The 25,413-nt window shown below is 42.2% G+C and overlaps 1 protein-coding gene across 1 annotated transcript in view; it reads left to right on the top strand.

The window, feature by feature from the left end:
- Window positions 1-10,235, top strand: part of pvrl2l (PVR cell adhesion molecule related 2 like) — a 138,980-nt gene extending 128,745 nt beyond the window's left edge. Inside the window, exon 7 of the mRNA XM_070922198.1 lies at window positions 9,604-10,235. Coding sequence (XP_070778299.1) covers window positions 9,604-10,235 — 632 coding nt within the window. The remainder of the gene's footprint in view (window positions 1-9,603) is intronic.
- Window positions 10,236-25,413: the final 15,178 nt, after the last annotated feature.

Raw genomic sequence — 25,413 nt, 5'->3', positions numbered from 1 at the left:
AAATGTGAATTGAACCCACTGAAAAGCTTGAATTGACCATGATTACCTCTGAGATTTAACAAATTCTTAAAATATACTTTGCAGCACGTTGACTCTGCTCAGTCATTGTAAAATAACAGGTTAGAGTCTTTTTCCAAACCATCGCTGTACAGCTAAAGCTAAAACTGTTAATGGCCTCAGTTTGCACGCAGTAATGCACACCACAGGCGGTTAATATTGGACTCTCAACTCATCTGGCTGCTGTTAGTGGATGTACATGTTCTCAAAATCAATATCCAGTCCTGTTGCTTCCATTTTGTTGCCTTGCAGTGTGTTTTTATGGCTGCATTTTACAACTGTACAGTTAATCTGCACTCAGTAAAACTCCTTGCTGGAGTTTATTCCCTCCGAAGACTATTCCTGTGGTGTTGTGTCAGAGTGGGATTTGTACACTTCTGTGTGTGTGTGTGTTTGTAAGAAAGAGAGATGGCTGCCAAAACTCTGGTTGTGTGCTCATACACACATACGCAGTGGTGCTTTTGTATGTTCATGCTCTCTTGTGTGCTTTCTGTGCGTACATGAGCGCAGGCTTGCACAAATGTGTGTGTGTGTGTGTGTGTGTGCAGGCTGTCATTTTTATGCATTTACTCTTTATGCTGAAGGTGGTTGTTAAGGTGAAAGGAGCCAGAAGTGAGGGAAATCGTTTGTGGTGTGTGTGTGTGAGTCGTTTATTGAGTGTTTGTATGATCTGTGTGCGCAGCAGCTGGATGCTAAATGAGTGTAGAGCTCGAAGAGGAAGGTGGGGGGGCACTTTGGAAACCTCCTGAAGTTCATAACCCCTGCAGGGGGGCACAGAATGGGGGAAAAAAACTTAATTAGACTGTGTGAGAGTGTGTGTGTGCATGTGTGGATTGAGTTAATGTGTGTGTGTGTGTGTGTGCTCATGCATGTAGGTGCAACTCACACGTGTGCCTTTTGTAAGTTTGAATGTGTGTTTTCCGCAGGAAAAAAAGCAACACAGATGAGCTTTCAAGGTGAAATGGGGTAATGAGCTTGGAAAAGATGAATCCACCCATTTATCTCCATTTCCATCCATCCATCTATCCATCATTCATCCATCCATTGCTTTATCCACACCCACTGCATCCACCCTTTTTCCCGCCCCCGCTCTCTCTCTCTCTCTCTCTCTGTCTCTCTCTGTCTGTCTCCTTCCCGTCTGACTTTTCATCCCATCTGCCTGCTCTGTGTCAGAAAGCATCCATTTAAAACCCTGAGTCTCAGAGGAGAGAGCACAGCGAGGCTCAATGGGCCAAGAAAAAGACCAAAAACAAGATGCTTTAAAAAGTCATTCTGCCTTTTTCCTCTCGCTCTCTCTCTCTCTCACTCTCTTGCCCCCCCCCCCCCCCCCCTCTGTCACTTTTTGTGTGGTTTACAGTTTAGTTTTTTTTTTCTTTCTTTCTTTTCTACCACTCTCTGATTATTTCCTCGCTGATGAAAAGCGAGGGGAGAGAGCCGGAGATGAAAAGCACCGGCTAGAATCTGTGATGAAGAGACAGAATTGAAGATGATTTAGGCAGGAAATTTCCTCCCTCACTGCGGCATCGAGGGGTTGCATGAGGAAATGATTGAGATCGTCATGGAAACACCGGTGGTTGGATGCAGGAAGGGGGGCTGTGTAAGATTTTGGTTGTGCGGCAAGTAAAGTGTGTGTGAAGATCAGGGATAATCAGGGCTAATTGAATAGACAGTGTGGCTCTTGCTGTGTGTGTCTGCATGTGTGCAAGTTTGTCTGTGTCATCAAGGGTAATTAAGCTGTGTGTGTGTGTGTGTGTGTGTGTGTGTGTGTGTGTGTGTGTGTGTGTGTGTGTGTGTGATGTACAACTGCTGTGGCTGGGTTAGAGATGTGACACAGATACACACTGAAGGCTTTTAGTGTCTAGTGGCTAATAGATTTTTTTGAGGTTTGTGTGTGTTTGTGTGTGTGTGTGTGTGCGCACGCATGTTTGTTTGTTTGTGTGTGTGTGTGTGTGTGTGCGCACGCATGTTTGTGTGTTTGTGTGTTTGTGTGTGTGTGTGTGAGTGAATGGAGAGAAATTAAGAGCATTAATCATTCATACAGTATATGTGTGAGGATGTGTAGCTGTGTGTGTTTGCTTCAGTGTCTGTATGAAATGCGAGTGTGACTGATGATGCATGGGTGTGCGTGTCTGCAGAGGTTTCTGTGGGTGTTGGTATATAAAGGAGATATATAGAGAACCTGCATACTGAATGTTTTTCATTAAAGTGAAACAATTTCGGCACAAACGATGACATAAAAACTTAATGCCCCATTAAATGAGGCATCGGGGCTTCCTTAATGTGATATATTTTCCATTTAAACAATAAAGGATCATTCTAAACTGTAAATCAATATTCAGAGACCCGGAGGTGTTGGTACATTTTGTGTATGTTTGCAAAAATAAGTTATGCTGTCAAATGAATGTGAAGTCACTGTAAAACTATAAATGAAAGTTGTTGTTGCTACTCTGTGTGTTGGGAAGAAACACCCAGAGTTGTAGTGCTACACTGTACATCTCATGTCTGTGTTGTAATCAATGTTGCGTTAGCTTTAACATCCCTAAGTTAACATAACATATCATAAGTTTTTACTGGATTGTTCAACATTTGATTGAAGAAGGAAAAAAAAGCTTTAGCAAGCTTCTTAGCTTGGTCGCTAACAGGACGATAAGTTCACACAGTTTATTCAAAAGACATATTTGCACCTCTGACTACTGTTTCATACAAAACATTCTTCTTTTGTGGATCAGTGCAACACAACTAGTAAGCTACAGTAGCTTTGCTGGGTGTGGTCAGACGGGAAACTGACATTAAACTTCCAGCCAGAGACGGCAGTGAAACACTGCTTTTCAGCCTGGTATTATTATTATTATTATTATTATTATTATTACTGTTTAAGGAGAGGAACGTTGATAGAAGAGCAGCAGGTTAAGGTCACGATTAAATATTCAGTTCTCATAGAAGGTAAAAGTTTTCCATTGTTCATTTCATGAGGTCTGAAATAATATTTTAAAAAGACCATCCAGATGTTTATGTTGTGTGCAAGTATGTACATGAATATATATAATAGGCGTGTCCCGAAAAATGTGTAGGTCAATGGGAGGAGTGAAAAAAAGTGTGTACCAGGTACCATTTTTAGTATTACCAAACCTGTACCCGTACAGTTCTGTACAGTCTCGGTATTATGCAATTATGAAACCGTACATGTAGCCCTGTTTACCGACCGCTACATGCCTATAAATTGCTCCTTCTACCTAAAGTGCTTTTATTCAGAGTGTACCTACTGAGTCACGTTCCCATTTATGGTACATAAATGCTTAAATGGTCCAGATGTACTTTGCCATAGTCTGATTTAGAAGAAGAACACTCCATGTTCCTGGAAAATGGCACAGCCAGCGTGCTCTGTCATTCATGAATAAATGCTGATCAAGTTCCGTCGGATGCTGCATAAGTAGTTCCCTGTGCTAGATGCTACACAAGTACCTTTCCTGTGCATTATCATCAACTGGAAAAATGCCCAGTTGTCCTTCAGTTGGACCTTGTGTGCCTTGTTTGCACCGGAGTTTATTTCTTGAAATCAAATCTAAGATACAATCCTTAAAAAATGCGACTTGTGGAAGTCAGCAGTAAAATATTGAGCTTCAGCTTGCTGTGTCAGTGAAGAGGTTACCCTCAAATCCTCTTCCTACTGTACAGCTGTGATTTCCAGTCTGAGTTGCCTCCGGGTCCCATTAACCCACCGTGATAACGTTTAGCCTCAGCCTCACCTCCCCCACCTCTGCTTACAGAGCCTCCCAGACACGCGGCTGAAACATGGAGAGGGTAAATCACGACTGCATTCTTTTCACAGTAGTTTGTTTATGGCTGTATATTACAAAACACAAACACAGTTTGAAGCTCATGTAGGTTATTTCTACACAAGAAGCAGAATAGAGCTTTTAGTTAGTATTCACAGACTGTGAAGTCAGGGATGCAGGAGTTGATCTGGAGGCAAGAATAAACCAAAGGTCAAAGGTGTTTAAAGCGCAGATAAGCAGCAAACTCACACCGAGTGGCAGCCATGTTTCATTCATTTGCTTAATCAAATCAAATCAAAGAACTGAGGAGATTCTCCATCTGTGCCTGTGGTATTGGTTTCAATGTGGAAAGACGGAGAGACGGCAAAACTTTAGAGACTGCTTTAAGTATAAAGAAGCCTGCACTCAAAAACAGAGAAGGTGCTGTAATGGTGATGGAGCACTTCTGCAACTTTTTTGCCAGATGGAAAAAAGTATTTACTATGAGATTCTGAGTGCATGCTATTTTCATGTTCTTCACTCTCCATGATCACAGCATTCATAATCCTAGAGGGCCAGCAGGCTAGCTAAATATAGCTTCTTATTACCTGAATAGCTGATGAGTTGAATGGCTAGTTAAAACCTTGAAACTAAGATAACCAACTCGGGTAGCAAGCTGAAGTAATGACCTACAATATTGTTTGATTTCCTTTTCAGTTAGCAGTGGCACCGTATCCATAGCAGTATATATTTTACTAGGCTTCTGTGTAACTTCACAAAGTAAAACTGGTAACTGTACTTCTTTTGGCTCTTCTTAATGTTGTTGAGCTCAACCATTTGCATTTTTTTGTGTCTCAGGAGCAGGTTTGCTTTGAAAAAGGTTGCTATAGCCAACATTTCAGGTTGAAGGTTGTGCTACTTATGCAGGAGGCACCTCTTTACTGCATGCGCATTATCTGTACTGAACATGCACGCATTCTTCTAGAAGACGCTCCAGCTGATAGTCCTGCTGACCTTTAGCTTAGCATTCTAATTACTGCTCAAACCTGCTCAACTTTGTGCGGGACGAGTTGCTTGAATTTCCTAGAAGCACACTGCTCTACAATAAGCAACTGAAATCATCATTTTTTGTGCAAATCATAGAAATAGCTGAATTATTTAGAGTGTAATTGCTGTTCAGTAACACATAAAAAAATATGCATCTGTCTCAGGTGCTGGTCTAAGTGGAATCCAGTACAATAAAAGACTGGAGGCATATTTCATTTAATACAGAAAGTCGCCTCTTCTGTCATTACATTTTTTTTTGTCTTGTCCTTGACCAAAAGATGCTTTTAATGAGAATTCCCACTGTGGAGCTTTTACAGTCACTGCCGCTGGCTTATTATCTGACTGTTGAAGCGGCGCTCTTTGTTTTCAGGCCTGATTTCAGTTCTGAGAACGATGCACGCAGAGAGGAAGGAGAGAGGTGGTGAAGGAGATCAACAAAAGATTTTACTATTTTCATACACCTTAGACTATTTTCTACTCCCCTCCTCTCTCTCTCTCTTTCTGTCTACCTCACTCCACCCTTCTAACTCTTTTCACCTTGCCTCCTCACATCCCAAATCTTCTCATTTAGATTATCCCTACCACAGTGAATGTAACTGAGCAGAAATGGATAGTTTTCATGGGCTTCTCTCTCCCTCACTCTCTCCCCTAATCTTCTCCATGTACATGACACTAATACAGAGACTGATATAAGCTCCCCTGCCTCCCTCTATGACATTTATCACCATGCTTCTTAATGCAGGCAGGCTGCCGCTGATGATGAGAAATAAGGATGACAAGCATGGCCTATTTTCTTGCTAACGATAGTCTCTCTGCTTTTTTTTTTTTTGTTTTTCACTTTTTTTGGAAGATATGTTCACAGAACAGTGTTTACTAAAGCGTCTCATTGGGCGGTTGACAAGGATTTGACACTGACGTTGATCATGCATCTGGTACATTTTTGTCAGAGCTAATCCAGGATCCATTAGTGTTTTAGATTGTAGTAAGTGAAGTCGGAGAACTTGCAGAAACCTTGTATCTGATAAAAAAGATGTTTCTCTACTGTACATGTATTTTTAGCTTTTTCAAAAGGCCTTAAACATCATATGGTGTCATGATGAACTCATGGGCTGTCACGTGATCCCATTGATCTACACGGGGACCTTTTACCACGCTCTACCCAATGAACCCAGAAATACCCAGAAATAGTCGTATCTCAAAGGAACATTCAGACTTTTTGGAAAATACACTTATTGGCAAGAGAAGGAGGGATTAAATTGAGGAGATCAATATCAATTTCATGTCTGTATGGAGCTGGAGTCTGGAGGAGATTAGCTTAGTTTAGCTAAAAGACCCGAAGCACGAGGAAACAGCTAGTCTGACTGTCCAAAATTCAAAGATACACCTTCCAGCACCTTTCAAAGCTCACTGATTGACATTTCAAATCTTATTTGTTTAATCTGTACACAAATAAGTTTTACAGGTAGTTAACTGTAACCATTTATTTTCTGCTCATCTAACTTTTGGAAAGAAAGCAAATGAGCACATATCCTAAAATGTCAAACTGTTTAAGACCCTCTATAAATGCAAACCAATTAAGGGACCAGTACACTCGGTCAGAACAGCTCGTCTAGCTGGTGAATGGCTTCGGGATTATGTCCGACCATTTCTGTAACTAACAAAACTGACATTCAGACCCACCTCCACACAGTGACCAGTCAGCTGTGTGGAGGTGAGAAAGGAGCCACAGGTTTGAGGTTCTCTCTCTAGCTCTCTTTTTTTTTATTCTTGACACAACTATTTCTGTCACTTTTCAAGTGAGGTCAACACTATGAATGCCTTCCAAGAGAGACTGACTGAAAATGTGTTATCCCTATATTTAAACAATATCACGCCTCCTCCCTCTTTGACGGCCGGCCAGCTTTTCGCTCCAACAAAGTGATTTCCAAAGTGATGGACAACATGTCGTACCAGCCACTTCTTTTTCTAGTGTTGCCTTTAAAGCAATATCTCTTCTCTCTGGTTAGTGGAAACTCAAACACAATATCTCAACACGGCCTTCTGACCCTTGAGTTTTGCCTGAAGGCCAATCAATGGCTTCAAGCACTATAGGTCCATCCCACTTTTCACTCAACCAATCACAAACCTTGTTACTCTGCGCTTCTTGGTGAAGGATGCATGGAAGACACAGTCTGTGTTGCTATGTGATGGACAGAAATGTTTTTCTGAATTCTGAATCTAAAATAGTAGTAATAGTGTTATTAGCCACTATCGTTGGACAGGCAGCAGCTAACTAGGCCAGATTATTATGTCTTAAATATTTTTATTTCTGCCTACATTTGAGAGTTTACTTTGGAGTTGTAGGAAGTGGTGATGTCGGGACAAATGCTTTCATAACATTTCCCAAACAATTGCCTGATGAGTTGCCAGGACACCCATTGTTTACATTTTATTGACAGCAGCCAATTTTAGCGTTATTCATCGCGTTGATCTTATTCACTAACAAACACAGAGGAGGCAGCTGCATTCCAGTCATCACAGAATCAACAAAGGTCCCTCACGCGAGATCGTTTCTGTTTTAAATATCACTTATCATCCCTCTGCTTTGGACATGCTGCTCGTCATGTGACCCGAGATTTATTGAAAAATGAACATGCCAGCTTTAATGGGCCTTTGTAGGAGCCTTGGTCTTTATAGCCTATACAGGATAATAGATTTTTAAGCACTTGATTAACAGAAAAGCGACAGCCACCAAAGACCTTCGACAAAAGGGCATTATTAAGCTGTCTCTCACTCAGGCACTTGATAAATGCCACTAATGCTTAAAATATAAATGGCACAATAAATATAAATAACATTTTGGCCCACACCTTGTGTTTCCATGCCAGTCTGTAAGTTTGCAGAGAGAGAAAACTAGGACAGGCAAAGTTGGATTCATCATCCTTAATGCCTTCTGTCACTTCAATTGGATATCACCAGACACTGTCCCCTAATTTAGACATCATATCCTGTCCCAAGAGCCCCGCCTCATCCGCCCAACCCGTCTGTCTCACCCTGGCATCACCCTCCTGCATCCCCATGTGAGACCAGAGCAAGAGAGTGTTTGAAATCAAACTAGGACCTTTCCTCTTAACTCTCCTCTCCTCTCGTCTGTTCTCCCCTCCCCACCAAAAACCTCTTCTTAGTTTTCCCTCCTCTCCTCTTTCATTTCCTCTCTGTTTTTTCTCCTGCACCCTCAGAATGAACAATTTGTATGTATCACAGGCTCTCAATCCAGACTCACTTATAGTGACATCCCCCCACTGGTTTTGTTAGCATAACTCATACTTGCCAGCACCCTGCAGATCATTATTTGATGTCCAACGTGATTTCATTGAAAGAAAAAAAAAAAAATGTCATTCCCTCACTGGTGCTGCCCTGGCACATAACCCCACACCCGCTCATTTCAGCCAAGCTCAGATTGTTTGATTGGCATTCACTGCTGTGTTTGCCAGGAGTGCTGGCAGAGCCTCGCTGTTATTTGCATAAAACAGGAAGGGGTTCAAATTTCCCTGCTGTTCTGCGTTCTGCTGCCCTTGCTGCACCCCAAAGAAAAATCAGCATGCAATCCACAAAAAAAACATTAGCTGGCCTAGTGCAGTTCTGCACTATAGGCTCAACGTTTCTCCTTGCCTGGTTTGACACTTTCTTTTCTCCTCTTTTTAGCCCAGCGTGACTCCACTTGTACAAATCCTACACTATCTGAGCCAGACCTCTTTTCTCTCTCATATTCCTGCAGAGCATCCTCTTAAAAATGTCCTGGCATGAGTCTTGCTCCGCAGTGTGAACCTTTTACCTTTGTGCGCTGCTGATCAGTGAGATCTGGACTGGTCCTGGGTTGACAGCAGGCGATCACTCTGTCTTGTGGTTTGACTAGCTGGCCGATAAGAGAGGCATAGGGAGGGAGAAGTGGAAGCAGAGGATGGGAGGACGAGAAGGAGGAAAGGGGATGAGGAGTGGGTATAATTAGGAGGCTGGGAAAGAAACGCCGGGTAAAAATGGGAGGGCTCGAGGGATGTCGAAGATTGTTGCACTTTCCAGGCACGACTGTGTGCTCGTTTTCACTGAACCTCTTTAAATAACCCCTCTGCCCGTCTGTCCTGTGTGTCTGTCTCCGTCTCTGTCTGTGTGGCTCTGCTGGGCCGATACCTCTAACCCATGGCAAAGACAGCACGAGGCACAAAACAAACTGCTTTTTGCTGATGCTGCAAACCCATCTCTCATCTTTTGTTTGTTTATCTTCGACTGAAACAAGAGTGGAGAGGCAAACTTGGCTCACACCAACATGAAGTATAGAACAGAGGACCGTTACAGTAGTAAAGCCTTTACCCCAGCTGGCAAAGGGGGGCGGGGCGACAAAAACTGAAGTGCCAGCAGCTGGACAGACATGTGTATAGAGCAAAATGTCTGCAAAATGCAGCGCAACGAGCCGCTGGGAGAGAGTGAATGAGTCCCATTCAGCCTGATCCCAGCAATGACTGACTGCACCCTTACCAAGGGATTACACTGAGAAGAACATTACTACACACTTGTAAGAGGATTGTAACACACGTAGAAGAAGACACTACTATCACAACAGCACATTTACAATACAAGAAGAACTGTGAATACCTCCTCCAAAAGTGAGCAAGGCTTCCTTAAAAACAGCCATCAATTGCTGCCCTTTTTTTCTTTTCCTCCACCCATTTTTCCATCCCTCCTTCCAACCCCTTCATCCCCTCTGCAGAAGCCTTGGAGGATCCGTCCAGTGCCGGCGTTGTGGCGGGCGCCGTGATCGGCTCCCTTCTGGCCCTACTATTGGTTGTCGCGCTCATTGCCGTTCTCCTGACCCGAAGTCGCCGGCAGCAGAGACGTGGCTACCCCAGCAGCGGGGACTCCATAGCAACCGGCAGCGGCGGCAGCAATGGAGACTATGGCAACAAAGCCCGCCTGCTCTTCAGCGGGACTGGCAACAACAGCAGTAAGAACGGGACCGGCGCGAACAACAACGGGCCCATTTACACGTATCGCGAGGGCTGCGACGCCACGGGGGCTCTAACAGAAAAGGCCAATGACTACCACCATCATCACCTCCACCATGTCTCAATCGGCAACCCCCCCTCCGCCCACGACATCCTCCTTAGTGGCGAGATAGACGAAACTGACAGGAGGAAGTTCGACCTGGATGACAGCATGGAGGAAGAAGAGGAGCGATACGATAGGTTTGGAGGCGTCGGGGGAGGCGGGAACATGCTACCCCAAGCCTTTCACGTCCGCAGAGGCCATGGTGGTGAAGAAGAAATGGACGTGTACCTCGACGACGACATGGAGTCTCAGAGAGACGGCTCTGTCATTTCCCGGACTGCCATTTACGTCTGAGGACGGCGGAGAGGAAAGGTGAGGGCTGAAAATAGCTGAAGGAGATGTGGTGGAGGAAGAGGGGAGTTCAAGCCAGCCCCCTTCGCCACCAAATAAATCAACATTGCTTCCATCAGCTGAACACCTACCTGCTTGACATTCAACCTTATTAAAGAGATGCCATCAATTGTATCCTCTCTGCTCGACGCCGACTGGATAATTTTATAAAAGAGGATTCAAAGAAAAATAATAAAAAGGAAACAGAAAGTGAAGTTGTTGTGAAGCTGATGAAGGAGAACGCGATGGCAGTAGTGCACTGTGGCTGAATATGTGACTGTGTTTAACTGTATTATGGAGACAGATTTCATTCAGTGTCAGCGGAAAAATACTGCATAAAGCAAACAAAAACCACGGCAACTCTGACGCGACGCTGCTTATTGCTACGTTCTTGTTTCTTCAGCTTTGCAAGTATGTGATTGTGTTGAGTGACTACATTGTTTGTATTTTATACCTTACCGGAAAACATAATCTGCAAAGCTGGGAGCTCCATAACCACTATTCCAAAATCAACACCATTCAAAAAATCGCCTTCCTGTTTCAAAAGAAAAAAGAGAAAAACTTCCATTAACGCATTGAACTCGACATAAAAGGCTTCTGTGGATGTTGCTGCAGACGCCGGCTCTCCTGACATGCCTGAGACTTCACCGGAAATGTTTTAAAACTCGCCTAACACGTCGTCCTGGCAACGATGACGGAGTTTTTGTTCATCCCAGCGACAACTTTTTTTTGGGGGGCTAACAGTGACTCTGGGTTCCCGGGCCCACCCTGTGACACCACCTGGTTTCCTGATGGGTGCCGCTGAAGCGAGGGCCACTAAACTGAGTAACATAACAGACTTAACAGTGTGCGCTAATGTGTGGCTGGCTGTGGTATTAATGATGTGCATCATCTATATATTGGCGTTGTCTCACTATAGCACAATTGTTGTTGTTGTTGTTGTAGATGTTGCTGTTGTTGTTGTTACTGTTGTGTAATGGTGTTGATCTCGCTAAGGAAAAGACCGGGAGCCTTGGGGGTTTCACACAGTACCACATTGGGTCGGTAATGACTCATTTAATGGGTAAAAAAAAAAAAAAAAAGATGCGCTTTTCTTTGTTTCCAGCTCTATCTTTTCCCCTTTCCTCTTTAAGCCTCTTCTCACTTTCCTCTTTCTTATTCTCTCTGTCTCTTTTCTTTCAGTTCCTCATGCATTCTGCACCATTTGTATGTTTTCCCTGACGCTCTGTCCCCCACACATTACATCTCTCTCTCATTCTGCTCTTTCTTTATTTACATAATGGGCGGCTTAGACGAGTGCCGCAATGACTGTGTGCAGGGAGAAGGGGATAACTCGTATTTATATTCCTATCTGGGTCGCATTCAACGAGGCAAAATATTCACCGGCTTTGTTGGAGGCTGCTATATTTCATGTATTCATTTTCCATGTCCTGCAGAATGTTCTTAGGCTATGTACTGGATTATTCCATGTTCTGTATTCTGATTGGACAGAAATACACGGTCTAAGAGAGGATGTGAAAGCAGGCTAAATCCCAAACTCCCAAACCTTTGTTTCACTACAAAACTAAAGGTGGCATAACTTAAAATAAGCGACACATCTGCTGACAAGTGGCGTCTTTAATGAGATCCCTCACTAAACATTAAGACAATGGGGTAGTTTTCAAGAGAGTCTGCATCGGAAATAGTTGCAGTTTTGATGATCTGGATCGCTAATGCCTAACAAGAGATGAGAACTGAGACGCCGCTCTTATGTTTCTTGAACACATTTGCCTTATTGAGTCCCAGGTTTTTCCTACTCATCATTTTTTTTTCAGAGCACCAAATGGCGATTTGTTTTTTAATCAACTGTTGAATTATATAACTTTTCTTTGTCATGTCTGGATGGTTGTGAGGTGACACAGGGGGGCTCTGGGGAGGGGGAAATCTCTGCATCACAGAGCCTCAACCTCCTCGGAGATGTATAGTAGAGCCTGGTCAAAGGACTGGCGCTACATGCCTCAGCAGCTGATCTGAGCGCATCCTCTGCTTTTCAAGCTCACTGTGTCACACCAGAGACATGTGGGGTTTGATTAAGCAACTTTGGTAGCTGGAGTCATTTTGCAGTTGACAGAACTGTGAGTAAAATTCAAAAATAAAACGGCGTGGTGTGTAGTTACACTTTTGCAAGTCAATTCTACTATATTTGATTGTTTTTTTTTTAATTTGGGGTGCTGCTAATGCTACAAGGAATATTTATGAGAAAGGATCTGAAAAGGGAATCTTTAAGGAATGTGATGATCTTCAACAGTGGAAAGGTCAGTACATTTTGAGACCGCAAATGATCTCATACGTTCAAAGTCCTGTCCCATTTCATTTACTCGTGTCTCATTACAATGTAAGAATATATTGTAATATTAATTAAGGTGTTATTACCCAAAAATGAATTATAATTGCTGTTCTGTGGGTTTAAGATCTGACCACAGACTTGTCCACGAAGTGAAAGCAGAGGTATTTCAAATTTGAAATTCAAAACCTCACTTGATCGATTTTTGTTGTGTTAAGGAAGTCAGTTCCAGCTCTGCTTCCTCCTGAGAGCAGGTCCCTTGTTGTTGGTTGTTGTTCAACATTATACACTGTGCAATCTGTTATTCTGTAAATGAGACAGGTATATCTGCTATGTTCCAATACATGTCAGTGGAGACATTTCATAACATTTCACAGTGTTTTTGGACAGGTTGCCAATTAAGTGTCTGAGAAACAGCCATACTGTAACTTCTGTTGCCACACGTGTCACATGTAGTAGGTCTTGTTTATTGTATCACTGCAGTACAGTTTGGATTACAGTATTGAAGTATGTTTTCAACTCCGTCGGGTGCATGCATGCTGCAAGATCCAAACGTTTGAACTCTGGAGGAGAAGAAAAGACCTGTTTTGTTTGAGTTTCATCAGTTACATAAAAAATATATGGTGTAGTGTATCTGGAACCTACACTTTAAAGATAGCATACTTACAGTAATGTATGCTATGTTGTGTTTGAAACACTTTCCTGCGTCTCCTGAACGGAAAATATCTTCTTTTGTTTTTAGAGTTTAAAATGTTAATGATTTTCACCCTAAAAATAAAATCCCTGACTTTTTGGAGGCAAAATCTCTCCCCAGCACATTTACCCTCAATTTTGGCCATTGTGTGCCTCAGCAAATCTTTTCTCCAAGGGGTTCTTGCAGCGCCATAATTCGAAACAGTCGGCTATGATCGCAACTTTGGCGCCTAATTAGTCCCAGAGTCTTGTAGCGTGCATGTACCCTTAGTGAGAAAACTCATCATCAGTCATAAGTTTTGTTTTTGCACAACCCATTTTCAATAAAAAAAAAAAAACCTTTTCTGAAACAATTCTCTGTGGAAAAACTGGTAATTAATTAAGCCGAGCCTTGTTATCAGACTATAAATACCAGTCTCCCTCACCTCTTTCTTTCCTCAGCACATTTCACAGCACAGCGCAGTACACTGCACCTGCTCTGGGATATTTAGCCACTTCAACAGATCTGCTACAGGACATGTTTCAAGTTTTGCTAACTTAGGGAGAACTACACTCCCTTTGTCACCACAGCCTCCCTCAAGTTCAAACATTTGCATACCATCACACCTGGAAGTTACCCATTACATAACGCTTTTTCCCAACACAATTGAAGGCCCCATTTACACCCGGTATTAACATGCGATCTGTATCTGGGTACGTTATCTGAATAATGACATATGATCCACTGGCCTTTGCATTTACGTCTGGTATTAATAAGCGTTCACGTTATCTCAATTCTGCCTGCATTGTGATTAAATCCCAACACGCAAGTTAAGCGAGGCTACCAGACAAATGGGGTGCCTTCCAGGTCAAGGGAAGCAATTTGCGACTTTTGCCTTTTGCCGGGCTTACTTAAGCCCAGCAGGAAGAGCCGGAGTCAGAAGACTTTTGAACTTGCTCTGCAGATTTTGGCCATGATACAGACTGCATTTTCACCTGGCTGAGATCCGATCGCAATGCGAGTCAGACCACTTCCAGATGTGGTATCTGATCATAATGCATTTTTTGTGCATTTATAATTTGGATGAAAACATGATTTTCTCATCCAGATAAGATGTACAGATGCATATCACATTTTTATTCCAGATGCAAATGGGGTCAAAGAGTTTGGTGCCTTCATTCCAAAACATCCACTTCTTCAAACAAGTGACGCCACTATGAAACATAGCTGACCTTAAAATGAGTGAAGACTTGAATTAAGCAGGGAAACTTACAACAAAATTTAGTGGGATTGAGTAAAAATGGGACGACAGAGAAAGACCTGAAAACCTTCAAAATAAGAGCTTCTGTTTATTTAACTGCACAAGATGGTTCAAATGCAACCTTGAAACGAATCCAATGGTGCTCGACAAGATTATTTATCTTTGATGAGAATAAATACGATTTAATTATCCTTAAATAAGATATGACTTTCTTGAATTGCACTTTTTGTAGTGAGTGAAACAGACTGTCCCGTGAGTCGAAAATGGGGTCACGCTAGTTACAAGCGTCCCTCTCTGATCTTTAGCCCGCTGCGCCGCCTCACATGGCGTGTGCTCTGGGAGGTTGGAGTCCTGAACGCAACCCCTGTCCTTGCTGCTGTGAGTGTGGCGCCCATGCTAAGCAGAAGACGCTGTAACAGGTCACTTGGCTCCGACAGAGGGAAAGAGAGTGGAACGGAGGGAGGGGAGGATGGAGAATTAGGGTGGTAGCTTGGTACTCCATCTGGGGAATACCAAATAGGCCGGGAGAGAGGGGAGAGAAAGAGAGACTTTTTTCTTCTCAGATCAGAGAAATCGAGTTAAAAAAGAAGGGAGGCAGAACAGAAACTGAAACCTCAGCCCCTGCCGAGAGGATGAGAAGACATCACCAGGTTTTTTTTGTAAACCACCTGAGACCGAGAACGTTTGAAACACTGTCAATTATTCAGCATGGAGCCTGGAGTTAGAGATGGGCAGATTTGTTACTTGTGGAACCCAATTGGTTGGCTGCAGCGTAAAGATGACAGAGAGTGTGTGAAAGGAATAAAAGATTGGCAAGATGGGATTTACAGCTCTGACAATGAAAGCTGGAGGTAGGAAGCCTCAGAGGAGTATTTTTGAGTGCTGTGCCACCCCTCCTCCGCTTGGTGATTGGCTGCTTCCACCCGACGACAACCGACAGTCCTTGTCAACCCGGCCAATTAGTGAAAAAAGGCTGTCCTGTTTAGCTTTCCTCAGCGCAGTCTATCAGCGACAGATCTTTTTAATTGTAAAGAAATGTTCAGCAGCACTCCAGGGACCCCTGTGCAGGGGCGGCATTGTATATATCCTCCTTTTCCATATTCCCTCTCTCTTTGCTTCAGCTTTAGCACCCAGTGCAAGCTGTTCTCTCCATGTTTAATTCAGCAGAAGGCATGAAAGTGTTCCGCATTATCTCTCTGCTTCTCTCTGAAGGAAGGAAGACGACAAGACGCAAAGAGAGGGAGAGAGGGGGGGTAAGAGGGGAACAAAGTAAAGGGAGAGGAGGAACAGAGAGGAGGAAGAAGAGGCCTATTAGTTATTGAGCTCGGCTTTTGTTGTTAATCCAGTTAAAGCCGAGCCTCTGCCAGGCCAGCTGAGACTCCAGCAGATGTGGATGAAGTTTCTTCCTCCCAACGCTGTAGAAGAGGTCTCATTGTACTCTGTAACCAATTTACTTAACGCAGCACTGTCCTGCTTTCCTGCTTCTCAGGATACCTTCCTCCTCTCCCACTGTGCTGCTCTTGCAGTGTTCTGTGCTATACTTAGGGATGTAATTCGTCATGGATTTTTTTTGTTTTGGTCCGGGTTATTTCAGGTTTTTTCAGCGTGCTCGTTCATATGAATGGCCATTCATTTCAAATGGGTGTCTGCTATTATTTTTTTTTACTTCAGGTTCAGGATGGAGGCACATGAACAGTTTAAGATGAATTCCCTTCCTTAGCCTTTCTCTATTTGTTTTGCAGTTTTAGCTGTATCCTCAAATCTACAATGTTTACAGGTGCATCCCGACAGCTGCAGAAATGAACTATCCCTGGTTGAGAATCGCTGCTGCACAATATTTATGCTCACTCTTCCCTCAGCTGTAGATCAGTTGAAACAGAAGAAAGTGAAGACAACTTATATTACATATTATCATATTATCACCTTTCAAGTGAGTGTCTCAAGCTGATGTGGCAAACTTGTGAGTGTGTTAACTGGTGAATTTCAGTCCAGTGTTCGCTCTCCTTTCAGCTTTGGTTTGGTCTCTTCCAACTTTATGTTCTTTATGTTCAGGCAAACAATGTCGGGACAGTGGTCAGCACTGTCGCCTCCGTGCTCTGTTCTCCCTGTACCTGTGTGGGTTCTCTCCGTGTACTCCGTGTACTCTGTGTACTCCGTATATTCCTCCCACAGTCCAGAGACATGTAGGTTAAGTTAAGTGATGATTCTATATTGCCAGTAGGTGTGTGTGTGTGTGTGTGTGTGTGTGTGTGTGTGTGTGTGTGTGTGCGCGCATGAATGGTTTGTCTTGATGTGTTAGATAAACTGGCGACCTGTCCAGGATGTACTCTTGCCCAATGTCAGCTGAGATTGACCCTGCAAAGGAAAAGCGGTTACGGAAAATGCATGGATGGATCTTTGGGGGGCTCTAGGTGTTGATTAGGGGGCCCATATTTCGCAGTCTAAGTTTCAGCTCTACGAAGACGCCAGCTTCGTAGAGCTGGGGGGAACTGCAGAAGTGATAATTGAGTGAGCTCACATACAAGCAGTCACGTGTTATTGTTAATATGAAAATATTAATTAAAGTGCTTTAACTTTACTTTCTTCTTCTAACCAGCACTGGTTGTTACCCTCAAGCGGTGATATAGCAGGTTGACATTGACTGCCAGTGTTTTACACACTTGTCTATGTGCCCGTCTGTCTGTATTTACTAATTAAAATTAAAGAAAAAGAAATTCAGCTGCTCTCATCTAAATTATTTTCAGTTTTAATACTTTTCAGCTCAGAAGGAACGTTGATTGTTTTTGTTCCTTGTCACAATCTTCTTCCATTTTCAGGCTTCTGTTCATTCAGCTCTACAGTGTGAGTGGTGCTCAGCGGTCCGTCCTCTCATCATGGTATAGAGTCATCTTCTGTTCATTTCAAACTAAACGACACAATTTCAACACACTGAAGAATCCTGGAGAATTTCTTTAATGAACTGGATCTAAAGAGCCCTTTATATCTGCTGTTTCTGACCCCCTGAAATCCAGAATTGCAGATAGCTGAGCCATTAACGTGATTCAGAATGAATGTGGCACTGTGTCAGCTGATATAATGCTGGCAGCTACAGATGCTAGACTTCGTCTTTGATGGTGACCTTAACAAAGGGACTTGTGTCGGCCTGTTTTGTTCATTTTCCTGTTGAAGCCATTTTTAATCGTTCATCTTTTTGGTGAGAGACATTCAGGCTTTTATTTCCTCCTGCCTTGATGACCCCCAACTCTCTTTATTCCCGTCTGAATCAAAAGTCTCTTTGACGTCCCAACAGGAAACAGTTCTGATTTTATGTGGTGCCAACTGAAGAAACTGCATCACCCCAGTTCTGGCATCACTTTACTGTTTTTAGAAGTAACGTAGCTTTTAGCCTCTTGTGAACCCGAGTGTGACTTTAGATATCTGATTAATCTGAAATTTACACTCAAGGAGGAGACCTCAAGGAGCTCCAATCACTGATTTGTGTTTGAAATGTACAAGAGGCAACTCTGCATGTTGGCAACAGCACAAGGCAGAGCTATAACATCTACTCAATCTGGTAAAATGATCAAACTCAACATGCTACATCGGGCTGTGATGCTGAAGATGTAACATTAGTGAGTCCCTATGAAATTAATTTTGTCTCCTACAGCAAATCTTGAGTTACTCAACAGTAGGAGCTTCTGCAGCGTCATCATGTGATGTAGGTTGATGATGCCGTGGCATTTCTATAAAAACCCGGCCCAGCACAGCTTTTAATTGCATCTTGTGATCTAAACATACAGTTGTAATGACCCATCTCTTTTTACTGTTGTTTGATTGTCCTGATTTGGTGTACAGATTGTCCAAATCACAATGGACAGTTTTATAGATATAGATATAGATATATAATTTATTAAGATTGATGCAGCAGAACCTGAGATATCGTCTTTTTTCCCTTCGTACTCTTCTTCCTTGTTCTGGCACCTACATTACCCACAATGCAATGTGACCACTGACAGTTCAGTCAGAGATTTGAGTGGGTTATGCTAGCAGCGACTAATAGTAGTAGTATCGAGCCTCAAGCAGAGATTAGAGGTTACAGAAGCCTACCACTTTCTAACTCCTTTTCATTTTCCAACTTGTAGTCTTCAGCCCCAATGACTCAACCCAGTGAGCACCAACTGGGATTTCAACGGAGTGACATTACTTGAGGCCATTTATCAGACTTTGTGCAGCTCCCTCTGGAGCCACAAAAGGCTTTATAATTTCTTTCACATACGCTGTAGTACTCCCATAGACCTGTAAACAGACTTTGATGTGTAAAATCGGTGGTGTTCCCCCCTTTTTTTTTTATCTCCTCTAACCTTTAACTTCATCACGGTTAGTATCACACTGTCAGAGTTATGGTTTTTATTTTATTGGCTTTCTTCGCTCTTCTTCTGTTGTGTAACCTTGCATATATGGCTTTTGTTTGTCGCAGTTGCACAACTGTTTCTAAGTCCAAGTCCAACAATAGGCCGGAACCAGTCAAGATTTGGCATTTTTGCTTGATTAAATGACAATTAATAGATTATCAAAATTGTTGCCAATTATAAAGAAGTTCAATTTAATGAATACAATATTGAAATGAATTTACATAGTGACTTAATGCAGCAAGCTTAGTTTTGGCTGTTTGGTTGTTTCTTGACGTCAGCTGGTTAATAAATAAATGCATTCGAAGAAGTGAAATCAAAGTGAACACAACTGCACTTACAAAGCTCTCAGAGACAAACAAATACATCCTTTTAGGTTTTTCTAGCTATATAGACGGCCTTGACAACACTTAAATTATGAAAATAAAGTGTATCAATCCATGAAGGTGCCTCAGGTCTGTGGACCTCTATATGTCCAAGGATCAACACCCAAACCTGGTAAGACCTTGTGGTTTTCATACAATAGAGGTTTAAAATGTTTTCACCAGGAGGAGCTGGAGCTTCTATAACGTCTAATTTAGAGGGAAATATATCATGTCTTACCACACAGCATGGGAGGAGTCCTTGAAAGTCCTTGACATAGTTTTTAAATCTGATGTGATGTGTCAGAACCTTGACTTGTTTACTCACTATTGACAACATCACTATATTCTTGATTTTCACACCTTCAGTCCATCAACAACCTTCACAAAAGAAACACTGTCTTCTCACTGTGACTTTGTATTTTTACACAGATTTCTCATTAATCAGCAATGTGGAGAAACAAGATGGATGATTCGCTCAGTTTAGACTGCCTGTGACTCATTTCAGGGAAATTTAAAATTCTTTAAACAAGTGAAACGGCAGGGAGACAAGTGAGGTTATCTTCCCCCATGGGCAGAGCTACTCCTCTTTCTTCTTCCAATCAGAATCAGGCTTTGTGACTGAATACAAGATTACAACACTTATAAAGACAGATGTTTTTTTATAGTGCAAAGCCCTGCCGGGTTGGACAGCAGCCCAGCTTCCATCTTCCCCACTTCTTTTGAGAGTGAAAACCACGGGATGAGAAGAAAAAGCTCAGCTTCGATCTCAAGTCTGTCAAAGAATCCTTCTACCTCTTTGCAGAAAAGAAGACAGACGAAAAATGTTAAAGGTTTATTCATATTGATCGCAGGGTAAACTCAGAGATTAATTCCCAAACACCTCACTTGATGCTACACTTGAAAATCTTGTCAATAAATGGTGAGACGGAGCATTTTAGTGTTGAGGCTCTGTTTTATTTTTAAATGTCTTTTGTGAGGAAAAAGAAAAAACTACCTCTAAACTACTGCGTATTCAGCCTATGAGAGTGGTACACCTAAATTACCTGCTATTATTCAGAAAGAAATACAGTTGCAATGGAAATTATGTCTCGTTTTGGGCAGAAACCCCTAAATTGCTACCTGACATTCATTTCTCGCAACCCCAGAGAGGCCGAGATCCGAATCCTTGTGCAGGTGTCAGACTTTGTGACGTGTTCTCACTCACTTTTTCTGCCTCCTTATCAGAACTGTACACATCGCAGCGAGAAACCTCCATCATCATCTGTCAGGTCAGCGCAGATGACCGGCCAGATATTTGGTTGCCGCGGTGTTTTCCTCCCGCTGAAGAGTGAGATGGATGGGGGTTATGTTTAGCTGCTCAATGAGCAGATCACTGTTTGTCCAAAATATATATCTAATGGTATGTGTGTGTGTGTGTGTGTGTGTGTGTGTGTGTGTGTGTGTGCGTTCAGCTTGTGTGGTGACATGGAGTGTTTTTGAGCTACTGACTAAGTCTATAAGCTATAAGGCTTATGGGGCCGTTGGGCCTTAAATGCAAACGTCAACTCATAAACTAAAGTGAATGCGGAGCTCACAGTGTTTTTTGGTGTGTAGTCCTCTCTGAATTTTGGGCCGTATGTGGTGTAATGACACTTTAAATACTGATAAGTCCATCTTTGACCAAAGTGAACAACTCATTATCTCTCTCTTTTGGCCTTTTTCTTGAATTATCTTCCGTCTCGGTTTAACCGTGGACGTGTATGTTGCTCTGCTGACACAAAGCAGCTTCACTGCTGTATCGAGCCAATTAGGTTTAAGCGCATTGTCGTAATATTTGACATGTAAAGTTCAACTCTTTGGAAAATACATTTATTTGCTTTCTTACCGAGAGTTAGAGGAGAAGATAAATAACACTCTCATGTCTCAACACTACGCTACAGCCAGCAGCCGGTTAGCGTAGCTTAACATAAAGACTGGAAACAGAGGGAAACTGCTAGCCCGGCTCTGTCCCAAGGTAACAAAATCTGCCCACCACCATCTCTGAAGATCAATAATTACCTTGTTATTTCTTTTTCGTTTAATACGTTCAGTTTACAGCCTTTGTGCTAAGCTAAGTTAACCAGACTGTAGCTTCATATCGATCTTCTCATCCAACTCTCAGCAAGAAAGCAAACCAGCGTGTATCCCTGAAATGTCAAACCACTCCTTTATTTTGATTGGTGAAAATGAAAATGAAATAATTACTCTATCAACCTGTTTGTGTGTGTGTGTGTGTGTGTGTGTGTGTGTGTGTGTGTGTGTTTAGTATAAGAGCACAAACTTATACGCTGCTTTACTTTAGCAAACAAACTTAACAGCTGTGGGTTTTGTATGTGTGAGTTGTGTGTTTTCCCTTATTTGCACCTCAGAGCATTAGTGATGACATTACGCAACAGCAATTAGCATAACTTGCACACATATATATCCTGTTTGTATCTGTTCATCACTCCTGCAGGGATTTGATGCAGTCACAGTGACCCTGTGACAACAGAGACAGAGGAAGAGAGAGGGAAAAGCTACAAATTCACACAAATTGACACACACATACATACATATATATATACACACATATAGATATATATATATAATATTACTGTCACTGCAGGAGACAGATTGCTGTTCATCTCTTTTTCTTGCTGGCTCAGATTTCTCATATCTGTCAAAGTTGATCTTCCTGGAGTTAAAGATCAGAGCAGTTTTGTTATCTTTTCAGGATTTGTTAATTCCATTTGGATCCTTTTATTCTGCCAGTGGCCGAAACAAGGGGGCTGCAAATCTCTCCTCCTTTTTAAGGCTTGTTATCTGAGACATTTTAAGGCTCTGTAGAACAAGGTGATCTTAATTTATCTGCAGGAGTTAATGATCAATACCAATGATGCTGCAGTTTCCTTTCCTTTATGCCTTTCACAACTCAGTTTCTGGCACAAAATCTTTATTTTTGGAAACAAACCCTATGCACCTTTTCAGCTGCTCAGCAATGAAGGAATCGTGTTTTAATTAAGTGTCACTGCATTTGCACTCAAGCAGCAACAGGAAATAAAGGCTTTCTAAGGGGTTATTTTGCATCATGGTAAATTACTTTTTCTTTTCTTTTCCATGTTCAATAAACAAAGTAAATAAATAGAATAATTTCACAAGAAAAAATCCGTAACAAAACAAACACCTCAAATAACAATTTATTATTAGTTGTGAATGTGTAGCACGTTATTTAGCAGTGTATTGCCTTTTCTTGTTTGCTGGCTTACTTGTGCTGTGAAATGCACGCATTGTGTCTGGTAACCTTTGTGAGAGACAGGTTGAGTCATTGAAATGATTTCAGCGATGGAAATAATTTGAGATGGGACAAAAATATTGAGTTATAGACCCACAGCATTTCTCTGGATGCTGTGTTATCAATCGAGGTGTACATGCCTGTTTCTTCTGCCAGCGATTTCAATTCTGAATCCGTAAAGCTCTAGCTGGCAATCAGTGGGGCCAAGTATCAGCTCCTCGTGATGTTTTCCCTTTGTTCTGGATTGGAGACACTGCAAACCCAACAATGATGTGACTGTTCAGGTGCTGTAAACCAACTACAGACTGCAGGAGTTAAAATAGGATGGAGTGTACAGTACTGCATGTGAATACCAAACAAGATCATGGCTAGACGTTTTGTGGAGCTTTAAAATGAAATAAATCTAAAGAGCACATAGTAAGAGAGAGACTGTGAGGTAAAAACTAATGTTAGCCTCAGACATCTGACTGACAATGAGGTCTGTGGTCTCTTCATTTGAACGTCATTGCTTGTAGTGTTGTTGATACGTGCCAGCTAGATGTAGTCATCATAAGCCACTTTGGGTAAGAGCATCCACAAAATGTGGCTTCCAGCTAAACAAACTATCTCACTTTGTACCCGCAGAGAGAATATTTACAGAAACATACAGAAAACGGAGCCGTAGATTGAATTAGCAGGAGGTGAAAGCAGGAGAGCTCCAGTTCAACCGGGAGAACTCGAGAGGGAGCCTCGGATTAGAGGAGGATTTGGAGAATATGTGATATTCTGGGTTTTACTGTCTTTAAAGGCACTCCGACAAACTCAGACAGGGAAGTATTACTGAAGGAGATGGATTCATGTCTTTTCCTTGTCTCTACATAATAATAATAATACATAATAAACCAGAGACACTGGATTGTTTGTGACACCTTGAGTCCAGTTTTGACCCTTGACCCCTTGCAGTTGGTTAATTGAAACTACAACTGATGAAAGAATGTGATCTTAGGTTACTGTCAAAATGTCAGCCAAGGAAAGCAGCTTTAAGTACATGTCATACTTGATATGCAGTGATAACAGGGATTTCAGCAACATCTAGAGAGTTTCCATTCACTCCTCATTAAATGCAGCAGTAGAGCACATGAAACTGTGGTATGTGACAGCAGAAATGGTGATATATAAGTCTTGATATATGATAGACATCAGACAAGCACACAGAAATTAATATATTTTAATTAAATGCAACTGCGGCAACAAAAGTAACATTTCCCGATGATCAGTTATTTCTGTTTTTCGATTCATCATGTGTCGCATGATGAAGCCAATTGGATCGCTCTAAAAATAACAAGCCCTGGGCCATCTCTCCCTCTCTGCCTCTCTTTCTCTCCAGCCGGACTAAAGCGAGCGCCAGAAGATAATTGAAAAAGTTTTCAATTAATAAATGCAGCCGCGGCCTTCATCGCTGCCTCGTGGTTACACGTTCTGCCTCTCCGCCGAGTCCATCGGCTCACATCGCACTTTTCATTTTACCGCCAGCTGTTTCATTCACCCTCCTGTTTTCTGCCGGGCTCTGTCGAGAGAAGGGGAGAAAAAAAACAGCAAAGGGAAATGAAGGAATAAAGGGGAAAGAGGCAATCTACATTAAACATAATTGCAACCATTTTACATTTCATCAAGTCTTTTCCTGGCGGTTTGGCTGTATGAGAATGGCTGCCCTACTTTTCTCATTTCTTCCCTCTTTTTCTTTTCTCTTTAACTAAATCAAGAATATAAGAGTGTTGTTCCTTCTTGGTCTGAAGGGATTCCACTGTGGGTTTGTATCTTGATTGTGATGTTAGTTTCTGATAGGAGAATATTTATCATTTACCTTCTTTAAAACCTCGCACCTCAAGTGTGGGGCGATAAATTGGTGCAATTAGCCAATAACTACCAGTGCAGCTTAATTTAGTTTCAAACAGGCAAAAATATCCAAACTGCAGAGGATATATTATTTTGGAAAGACCAGACAGTGAGTGTTTGGAGGAGCTTTAAAGTTATATTATGTCATTATAATTTTGGTTGAAATAACTAATTCTGACCATTGCATGTCACTAATAATATATTTTTTTATTTGAAACATTCAGCAGTCAATATCTTTGTGTATTCGAGCAGCACGACAAATGGTGTAATTGCTTCTGTTGCAGGGCTGATTGAGTAATTACAATCGCAACCAGACACACTTGTTCACCAAGTACAATAAATGTACAGAAACGTGTCTTGGTGAAGGTTCTCGGAGGAATAATACCCTCTGTAAAACCTATTCCCTGAATTCATTACGTTAGTCATCATCTCATACAGTTTTAATTTGCAGACATGATCAAGTCTCTCCAGAGGCGGGAAGCTGCAGATCTCTTGGCGAAGTCTTCACAGACAAATCCAGAGCTTCTCACCAAACAATTACTGACATGCGATGATTTATAAAGCAGCGAGCCACGAGATATTCAGTTTGTTTTTCTACAGCGTCTTCGGTTGCACAAACTGTCGTTGCAGTGTTGTTTCTTCACTGCAATTCCCAAAAAGTCACCCGTCAGTCAGACATCGTGGGCAACGCCGTGATGTTTGTTTTGTGTTTTCTGTCAGTGAAGTTTTGCTTTTTGTAAATGCTGCTCGTTTCCCTCTTCTCTGGTAAAATGTTCAGAGGCTGTTACGTGTATATACAATCAATTTGCAACAGCATTAATGAACTTTTGTCTGGTTACGCGTAGGCGCTGGCAGCACTCGGTTACAGGGAAAGATCGCGGTCTCTTGGTCTTTGAATACCTGCCATCCACCCCGACCACCTCCATGCGACTCCAGTGCAGTGTCTAAATGTGGCGCTGCGTCCACTC

This window comes from Enoplosus armatus, chromosome 16 (assembly GCF_043641665.1).
Source record: "Enoplosus armatus isolate fEnoArm2 chromosome 16, fEnoArm2.hap1, whole genome shotgun sequence".
In the NCBI taxonomy this organism is placed as follows: Eukaryota; Metazoa; Chordata; class Actinopteri; order Centrarchiformes; family Enoplosidae; genus Enoplosus; species Enoplosus armatus.
This window is presented reverse-complemented; position numbering and strand designations above follow the sequence as displayed.